General features: G+C 45.8%; 1 protein-coding gene across 1 annotated transcript in view; it reads left to right on the top strand.

Annotated features, from left to right (window-relative positions):
• VAMP3 (vesicle associated membrane protein 3) overlaps window positions 1-5,778 on the top strand; it is an 11,250-nt gene extending 5,472 nt beyond the window's left edge. The window contains exons 3-5 of the mRNA XM_045299212.1: window positions 979-1,137; window positions 2,026-2,077; window positions 4,156-5,778. Of these exons, the coding sequence (XP_045155147.1) occupies window positions 979-1,137; window positions 2,026-2,077; window positions 4,156-4,175 (231 nt within the window). The 3' untranslated portion in view covers window positions 4,176-5,778. The remainder of the gene's footprint in view (window positions 1-978; window positions 1,138-2,025; window positions 2,078-4,155) is intronic.
• Window positions 5,779-10,015: the final 4,237 nt, after the last annotated feature.

The following is a 10,015-nucleotide window of genomic DNA, read 5'->3' as shown; positions in this document are numbered from 1 at the left end:
TTTGACAGTATCATTTCTCGGGTTCAGTCAAATTGAATGTGACTCATCGTAACCCCATGTGACAGGAGAATTGCCCCCACAGGGTTTCCTAGGCTACAGTGTTTAAGGTAATGAGTTGTCTGGTTTTCTCTCCTGCTTAGCCAGTGGAAAGATTTGAACTGCCCACCTTTTCGTATGCAGCTCAGTGCTTATCTATTGTGCCACCAGGTGCCTGACAGTATCATAAATTAAGTAAAAATTTGCCTCCCTATTTCCTGGGCACCCTGACCTAAGCAGAAGTCAGACTCTTCCTAGTTTCACGCTTGTTTCATGTAACTGTAACCACATCCTAAAACACACAAGTGAAAAATAGGGTTATAAACTTTTACGGCTAGGGTCTTCAAATTTCTCTAATTGACTAGATGGTTGATCAGAGTGCTTTGTTTAGCCTTACGTGTTACCCAGCCTGAGCAAGTCTCTGGGGAGTTTGTCCCTGGCTGTTGCCATTGGCACAGGGCAGGCAGATGCTGGCGACTTGCTGTGAGCCCAACAAATCTGTATTTGTAGGAATCTTGAGCTGGGGGTCCATCACAGCATCTTTCGTTCTGCATTATAGATGCATAGCCACAATGGAAGATTGCTTGAAGAATTCAGACTGGATTGGTACTGTCCAGTAAAGATATCAGTCTTTTTCTGCACTTAGCTGCCTTAAAAAGGCAAAGCTAAAACTGTTCAAGCAGTCGTGTTTGGATCTGAATGTTTCTTTTATGGATTTCATTCTCAGAATTTTGTGTTTTTATGCTAAGAAACCCGATCTCATTCAGTCTTGCTTTGCAACTTTTATTTATAAAGTCAAATGCCTCCCCCTGCCCTTTTTAATGACAATTTGGCCCAAAGCAATAAAGTGTTGACCTAGAAAAGGTCTGTCAGTAGATTTTATTGGGAATTGTTGGTCCTGCATTTCTTCCTGTGTGACTCAGTGGGAACATCCCCATATAGGTGGTGGACATCATGCGTGTCAACGTGGACAAGGTGTTAGAAAGAGACCAGAAGCTTTCTGAGCTGGACGACCGGGTGGATGCCCTGCAGGCAGGAGCTTCTCAGTTTGAAACAAGTGCTGCCAAGTTAAAGAGGAAATACTGGTGGAAGAATTGCAAGGTAATTCTCTCAACTACTTTGACCACTCACCAGTCTCAGGAACAAAGGCTACAGGTACTGGCCTTCCAGGGATCTGGGAAGGTGGGTTCTACTGCCCATGCATGGAAATTTCAATTGGTCTGATTCCAAAGTGCTGACCCGAATACTCTCCTATCTACATGATTAGGAATTCCTCCTGTGCTGTGGCAGACCGTAGGGGTCTATGGAAGAGGAAGTGCAAGATCACCCACAGACATCTTGCTCCCCGGCCCTTGTCCCCAGCTGATCCCAGGACACAGGCTCACATGAGCCAGCTGGAATTGCTGGTCGATTTGCATGTGTTGCCGCGATGGTTCCAAGACCCAGGGAAAGAGCTTCTAGAAAGCTACAGTGTGTGGGACCAGAAGAATGGAAAGTGGTCATATAAGGAGCATGGCCTAAGCAGCTCTCATTGTCACCAAAGACAATGGTTGCTCCCTTCCTAACACCTGCTGACACATGGGCCAAGGTTAGCAGCCTGGGGGAAACCTGTACACACCAACAAACGCCTAACTCAGGACTACAGTCATTTGAAGATCTTAGAAAAGGCAGATCAGTGCCCTTTGGACCCTAATAAAAACCAAACTCCACTGCCATTGAGTAAACACTGACTCATAGCGACCCTATTTATAGTACAAGGCCGAACTGCCCCTCTGAGTTTCTGAAACTAACTCTTTACAGTAGTAGAAAGCCTCATCTTTTTCCCACCGTACCTTAATGGAAACATTAAATGTAGGTTTTAGAAACTGGGTTATTTCAGATTGTTGTGTACCTTTATACCCCTTTTCAATGACCAGAGTAATCTATTGTTCTGTGGTACCATCAGGAGGCACACGTTTGAAATGTGACTGGAAATCTATTTCATTACAGATGTGGATAATTGGGATTAGCGTGGTGGTCATCATCATCATCATCATCATTGGTGAGTCCTTATCAATGTCTTCTCTGTATGTTCAAATAAAAGGTCCCAAAATGTGCACCAGTCAGCTACTGTTCACAAATTACGTAATGCATAGTTTATCCCAAGGGCTTTATATGTCTTTAGTAAGTTTGAAGGGGCACTGGTAGTGTAGTAGATTACACATCAGACTGCTAACTACAGGATCATCAGTGTGAACCCACCAGCCACTCGATAGAAAAAAGATGAGACTTGTTCCTTTACAGCAGCGGTTCTCAACCTGGGGGTCGTCCGATTCCTAACAGTAGCATGACAGTTAGGAGGTAGCAATGAAAATAGTGTTATGGTTTGTGGGGGTCACCACAACATGAGGAACTGTATTAAAGCGTCGCAGCATGAGGAAGGTTGAGAACCGCTGCTCTAAGGTTTACCTTCTCAGAATCATACAGAGGCAGCTCTCCTCTGTGCAGTAGGGTCATTAAGAGTCAGAATTGACAGTAAGTTGGGTTGGGTTTGAGTACATTTTTACAAAATTTCAGTTTGTATGACAATGTTTTTCCCTCGTGGAACTTTTGACATACATTTTAATCTTTTGAAGAAAGAAATTTATCCATTTTCACTAATTTATTAGTTTTTCTCTCTGAAAATATTTCCATCCTATCTTTCCGTTTATGAGAAGCAGTGCACTCTAGTGATTGAGAACAGGAACCAGGGCTCCACTGCCAGCCAGCTGTGTGGCCTTGGGTACGTGCAGGCAATCCCTAGGTTAGAATGAGACCTGTTCCTGTGTCTAAGAATCGTAGGTAAGCCAGAACATGTGCATGTGGTTCTTACATCACCTTTATTGCAAGCAGGAAGCCCCAGTGGTATAATGGGTTACAACTTGAGTGGCTAACCACAAGGTCATCAGTTCCAGCCCACTAGCCTGCTCCAAGGGAGAAAGATAAGGCTTTCTTTTCTCAAAGATTTACAATCTCAGAAACCCAAAGGAGCAGTTATCTGCCCTACAGGATCCTAAAGAGTCAGAATTAAGTCGGTGGCAGTGAGTTTGCAGTTTGGCTGAGTGCAAGAGGGGTGTGCTGGTGGTATAGGGAGTTAAGTGTTGGGCTGCTAACTGGAAGGTCAGCGATGAGCCACCAGCTGCTCCAAGGGAGAAAGATGAGGCAGTCTGCACCCATAAAGATTTATAGCTTCGAAAACTCTATGGAACAGTGCGACTCTCTCTTAGACAGCCGCATACATGGCAGCTGACTGACTCAGCAGCAGTGGGTTTGGGTTCATGCAACAAAAGACTGAAAGTCTTTTCAGTGATTTAAATCTGCACACGCAGCAAATGAAGGTGTGATTGCGATAAAGAATGTATTGTAAGTACAGGTTGAATCCATCCAAGTGAGCATAAATGTACCTAACATTAAAGGGCAGGCAGGAGTTTTCTGTAAGCCAGATAACTGTAATATGGACGAGCATTGACTGCATTGACTCTTGGTACCACTTTCGGACTCCTATCTAGATTCCCAAAACTCCAAACTCACTGCTGCCGAGTCAATTCCAATTCATGGTGACCCTCTAGGACAGGGTAGCACTGCCCCTGTGGGTTTCTGAGAGGGTAACTCTTTACAGGAGTAGAAAGCCTCACCTTGTCCCAAGAAGCAGCAGGTGGTTTCAGACTGCAGACTCTGGTTGGGTAGCAGAACAACATGTAACACACTGCACCATCAGGGGCACCTACTCCACCCCACCCCACCCCCATAATACACAAGAGGCTATTGTTATCATCACCCCTGAAACTGCACTGCCAATTTTAGCTCAGCATACAGGAGCTACTTCTCTACGTTTTCCTTTCATTGCTGGGCCAATGGCAGTGAGTGAAAGTTTCCTTTGTCGAGGATGTACCGATGCGTGAACCCTTCCTCATGACCTCCTCCCCCCACGCCTCTGTAGACCTGTCAAAAAGTCACTAGTGGCAAATGGCCCAGGTGAACTTCCTCACCTCTGTGGTTGGAGACTCATTTCGGTTTTAGTGTGCAGCATCCATTCCATATTTTCCCTAGAAGAATAAACGTTTTCCCTGCTTTTTCTCCATCTCCCTGCTTATTAATTAGTGTGGAGTACTTCTTCGTGAATAGCCTGTGGAACTCAAGCCTGCTGCCCGCGGGACCTCTTCAAGACTTCTGACTTAGTACCTGCGAATTATCAAGCTTGCCTACTACTATTTCTAAAAGGACTATTTTTGGTTAGTTAATGTAAAGTTTGATTTCCACGAAATGTGCCTTTGTTTTTTAATGTGCACTCCAGACTAGAAGCGGAGTCAATCCAGCCCCCGGTGTGCACAGTGCCTTTACCAGTTTACACGGGGCTGCGGGGGAGGACTTCTGCCGGTGCAGGGTTACCATGGAGAAGGAACGTCGTCACTGAGTAATCGCTGGGCTCCAATTATGGTAGTTTGTTCCACATTATCTCTTCTCTTCATAGGGCGTTGTCTCAAGAGCCACCTTTTAAACCTTTGGGTAATCCGATTTCCAACTCGTGCCTTCCAGAAAGAACATTACTACCTAGCATAAATCTGTGACCGTAACAGGCCATGCCTTACGTATTTTGCTGTTTTTCTGAGTACCTCTAAGAGAACGCACTACTATTTATAAGCACTACTAATGCAGAATGTTTGCTCTTATTGCCTATGAAGATGTTTACCGTCGTTATTGTTATGTATAACTTGCTAAAAACATGCTATTTCATCAGAAATTATCAACCCTTTTAAAAGTACTGTTGTTATAGAACTGCGGCTGTGACCAAAGTTTCTATTTTGCCAAAAAGTTGAATCCCAGTAAGCACCTTATAAGTCTGTTCCTTACAGATAAACGCCGAAAAGTGCCAAATGGAACTCAGGGTGCCCTTCAACATTTCACCTGTGTTGAACCCTCTGCATCTTGGCTGGCTGTTCTTGCCTTTGAGAGAATGTATATAATATGACTCCCAATTCAGCCTTTTCCCAGGGGCTGGAGAAGGCTTGTGCTCAACTCTGTCCACCTCACAAGGAGTTTATCCAGCTGTCTTCAGTTTAACAGCTGTGGAGGCCAGAACATGTCTGAGAATGATGTGAGCAACTGTTTGGTAGCTTGGTCATTATCTGGTCCATCCCACGTTTAAATTATGCTTTCAATTAGGCATTGGTCCGAGGTGGGTGACTTTTTACAGAGGATAGCTAGCCATGCCCTAAACATGCACGGGCTGCTGCTGTCATCTGAGAGATTTTATTGGCGTGTTGTGAGACTCTGGACATCAGGGTCTGTGGCTAACAGATGGGGGTACAGTGTGAAGGAAGACAGACAAGGGAGCCGTGCAGAGACTTCAGCCTCTGCGGCCCACCGTTAGGCCATTGTTCCACAGTGCAGATCCACATGCTGTTACTCAACTCCAAAACATGGCTTCCGTTTCTTTAATACCCGTCCCCTACCGTCACGAAAACTATAATGCTGAAGACTTGCCTTCCATCGTGAGCCCCTGAGAGCAAAAGCAGCTGTCGTGGCAGAACATGAGCTGCCCTCTGCACAGGCGCTCTTGGCAGGTCTGACTGAACCGCGGTGTTTTCTCCTTGGTCTCAGTGCTCCAAGTCCCATGCCACCCTCTGGCTCCTGCACTAACCCAGAATACCTCGCTTATATCTGTGTAAGCTAGCTGGGAACTTGCCCGCTGTAATGAACTGAATAAAAAGTTTGTAAACATCACAGTTCTAGCTCCTGTGTTCCATGTTGAGACGTAAGCAACTAAAATAGCTGTGCCTGGTTCACGTACCATAAATGGGGCTCCTTAGATTCCCCCGCCTTGTCCTGAGAACTCAGACTCCACTGGCTCCTCTCCCCACTCACCAGTCTCTTTCCAGGTACTGTGTCATAGTACCGGTGTTGTAGACCAAGATGCTTCGCTTTACCAGAGTAAGTAGAAGCAAACCACTGCCCACGTGAAGAGTGCTTTTCAAACGAGAATGGTCCCCGCACAATCACCAAGGTTGTCAGGACTTGCCTTTCAAGTTACTTACATGTGTGGTCATGGGTGGTGAGCTCCAGAGCCACGTGCCTAGGATCTGGAGAAGGTGTTTGGATTGTGAGTGGCCGTTTATTTTCATTATCATTCTTCCTTGAGTATACACCCACTTGACTATTCTACCACCCCTAGGAAACCACCTTGGGAGTCCTGGTGGGATAGTGGTTATGCTTAGGTTGCGATCCGCATGGTCGGTTCGAATCCACCAGCAGCGACTCAGGAGAAAGACTGGGCTTTCTATTCTTAAGCCTCATAGTCTCGGAAACCCACAGGGGTCATTAGGAGTCAGCATTGACTCAGCAGTGAGAAGAAACCACCTTAGTGGTTGAAAGTACGATTTTTGCCCGTGTTTTCAATGAAATGTTAAACCCCAAATTGAACTGCCTTTGAGGCAATTCTGACTCAAGGACCAGATGAGGTAGAGTACAGCTGCCCCATAGGGCTTCTGAGGCTGTAAATTGTTAGGAAAGCAACTGGCCCCGTGTTTTTCCCACAAAGTATCTGGTGGGTTTGAACTACCGATCTTGTGGTTAGCAGTCGAGCATTTTTACCAAGGTACCACTATGGTTTCCTAATGAATGCCAGTCGCCTCTAAAATCCCATTGGGGTATTTCTGATACTTCTCCCCAGCCTCGTTGATCTTGTCTGACATATGACTGTGTCCTTCTGTTGATGGTCTGTATATAATGAAATCTATACGAACTTTTTAAGTGCTGTTTTCAAAACTTTGAAGGAAAACGTGTCTACAGTAGATAACTCCTCTGCCCCTCCCTTAAGCGTCTGGGTTCCACAGGCCTTCAGCCAACTTCCCTTTCCAATCTGCTGCCTCTTCCTGGACAAGCATGTCTATCCCCACGACCTCTTTAATGGTTTATACACTGAGAACTCCTGTCCTCTCGGGTTTAGCGTGCCCCAAACGCTCCCCTGCCTTGCCTTCCTCATCAGTCGCAGCCTGGGGGAGTGAGACCGTCACCCCCGCGTGTCTGAGCTAGACAAGCCCACTGCACCTGGTAATGTTTTGATCCCCACATCACTCAAGGTATGTTGGGGGCACAGCACACTATAACCAACAGGAAGGGCCGTGGCACATCGTGCTTTTAAAGTTGTTCATGCTTCTGCTTGGAAGTGGCACTAGCAGCTCTGCTCACACACCGTTGGCCAAAACAAGCCGTATCGACTAGGCTAATCTCAGAGGAAAGAGCTTTGATAATGGCGATGGTTACGCAAGCGGCTGCTAACAAGGTGGGTAGTCCACCCGCACCCAGAAGCTCTGCAGGAGAGAGCTCTAGATTCTGCTCCTGCAAAGGTTACAGGCTAGAAAACCCTACTGGACAGTTCTACTCTGCGTTCTTTCCGAGTCAGAACTAACGAACAGTGTACTCTTGCCACAGGAAGGAGAAGTGGAATGTTCAAGGAACAGCCTTGATAAAACAGTCAGACAATAGGAGCAAATTCCCCTTATCCAGTCAGTATTATCTAGTGAGTTGTGCTCCTCCAGGTGGTTTCACTAATAAATAAAAGTACGTTGTAAAATATGGTGGTGTTCCAGTTTGCAGAAGGCTAGGGATGACAGTGAAAGGCCAACATCCATTTGCAGGGTCCCTGTTTGGACTAAGCCTCCAGCGAATCTCCGTTCTTCATTGACCAGGCATGTGAATGGCCTCACAGAGTGCACTGGAAAGTGGATTCATGCAGATATAGTTAGGTTAAAATGTAACGCCTTATCATTGGCTTTCCCTTTTGACCCATTTTAAATGTGTTCCCTCACTGCCAATGAGTCAGTTCTGACTCATGGGCAACCCAGTAGGACAGAGTAGACTGCTTCTGGGAGTGGATGAGACTGACTATGGAGTAGAAAGCCCGTGTTTCTCTCGAGGACTTCGTGGTTAGCAGCCCAGTACATAACCACTGTTACTTTCTGCTTTCTCTGGTTTGGATTTTCGCTCTGTTGTTATCATTGTTGCTTTTATTTTGTTTCATGATTTTCTTCATGTGAAATCAGGATAGGTAACTCTATAGAGCCAATAAGTAGATTAATAGTTTCTGAGATACAATTATGACGAGAAGTTGGAAAAATGGAGGGTCAATAATGGTACAAGAATGAAGAACCATTATGGTGGTGACTACATGACTCATATATTCAAGCGACTGAATTGTGACTTAAATGTCAACAAAACTTTTTTTTTTTAAGGATGGTGTTTTTCTATTGGTTTTCAGTGGGGCTTAATGTTTTTGCTTAAAATTGAACTGGCTGCTTAGTATTTTTACAAGTCAACATTATTTACAGCGGAGCTACATTTCATACTGGGAGAAGAATCTGTAAAGCTGCATTTCACTAACCAGTTCTAGCATAATTATTTATTGAACATAGATTTTCTTTTCTTACTCGTTGCATAGCAAGCTAAGTGCTTTTAAACTCTACCGAATATCTTCATATCACCCCGGCCGAAGCTAAGCCCCTCTATTCTGCCTCCACACCTGGGAACAGAAACCCTGCTCCTAGCCTGGGTCTGGTCCTCATCCCTAATGGAGGACTTCTGTCCGGCAGCTATCCCTTCTTTTCTCCCACATCATACTGGTCTCCCTTTCCTGTGGCTCATCCCAGCAGAAAGGCCTTAATAATGATTCACTTTTAAGGCCCCTCCCTTGACCCACATCACTCCCTCCAGCAAACAAGTTCTTTTTCTTTCAGCGAAGGTCCTCCCCACCGGTGTGTATTCTGTCTCACTTCATGACTCCCCACTTTTCCTTCAGACAACACCAAGGAAGCATCTTTAACCAAGGTCACCCAGAACCACCATTTGGTCCATCCCAACAGGAACACCCTCTGCCCTGGTGGTCTCACTCTACTTCTCGCCGCATCAGCCACAATTGCCAACACTCTCCTTGAGGTGTCTTCTTCTGTAGGTTTCCATGACCCCACACACTCTGGTTTGCTTCCAACCTGACAAGCTGCTTCTCCTCATTCTCTTCTGCCTGCTCTCTGCTTGACCTCAGTCTCCATGTGTCCAGGGAGGCCTTGGCCTTTGGCCCTCTCTAAGTGCTTTCATCCACCCCACTGCTGTGAATACCATGTGTATCCTGATGATTCCCAAATGTAGGCCCCATCCCTGCCTTCTCTTCCAAGTCCCAATCCTGAAAGTCTAATTACCCACTGACATCTCCACTTGGACATGGAATGTACATCTCAAGTAAACCATGGGAAAAACCACACTTGATTTCTCCTTTCATCAAAAAGTACTGCCCCCAGGCTGACCCATCTTAGCGTATGCCCTATCATATACAGCTTTGCTTAAATCAAAGGGCCAGGAGTCCTCCTTGGTTGCTCTCTTGTCCTCACAACATACATTTCAGTTGCCAGCAAGGCTCGGTGTCCCCCCAGAGACCCAGAATCCAATCACTGCTCTCACATTACATTGTCTTTACCAGCACCGCTCACTCTAGCTAGCCTACTGGCCCTCCCGTTGTCACTAACGGCCTAACTAAACATGTTGTGTTCTACGCACCAGCCTTCCCGAACTAATCAAAGTGCAAATCAGAATGCAAATCAGCTCTTGATTAAAGGACTCTACTGACCTTTCACCGAAGGAGCCGTGGTGGCGTGGTGGGTTCCACATCGGGCTGCAACCATAAGGTCAGAACTTTGAAACCACCAGCAGCTCTGCTGAACAAGGATGAGGCATTCTATTCCTGTAAAGATTTACAGGCTTGAAAATCCACAGAAGTTTTTAACCTTGTCCTAGAGGGTTGCTATGAGTCAGAATTGACTTGGCAGTGAGTTTGATTTCTGTTGCTGTTTTGACCTTCCACTGCCATTTGGAAAAAATCCAAATTCCTTTCCATACCTAAAGATCCACCGTGATCTGGGCCTTCCTAAACAGCGGTACATTTCATCTCCCATTCTCCGGCACCACACTTTCT

This window comes from Echinops telfairi, unplaced genomic scaffold (genome assembly GCF_000313985.2).
Source record: "Echinops telfairi isolate 266 unplaced genomic scaffold, ASM31398v2 ScPeMD7_7457;HRSCAF=8495, whole genome shotgun sequence".
NCBI lineage: Eukaryota > Metazoa > Chordata > Mammalia > Afrosoricida > Tenrecidae > Echinops > Echinops telfairi.
The sequence above is the reverse complement of the archived record's forward strand: the minus strand, read 5'-3'. Positions and strand labels throughout refer to the sequence as shown.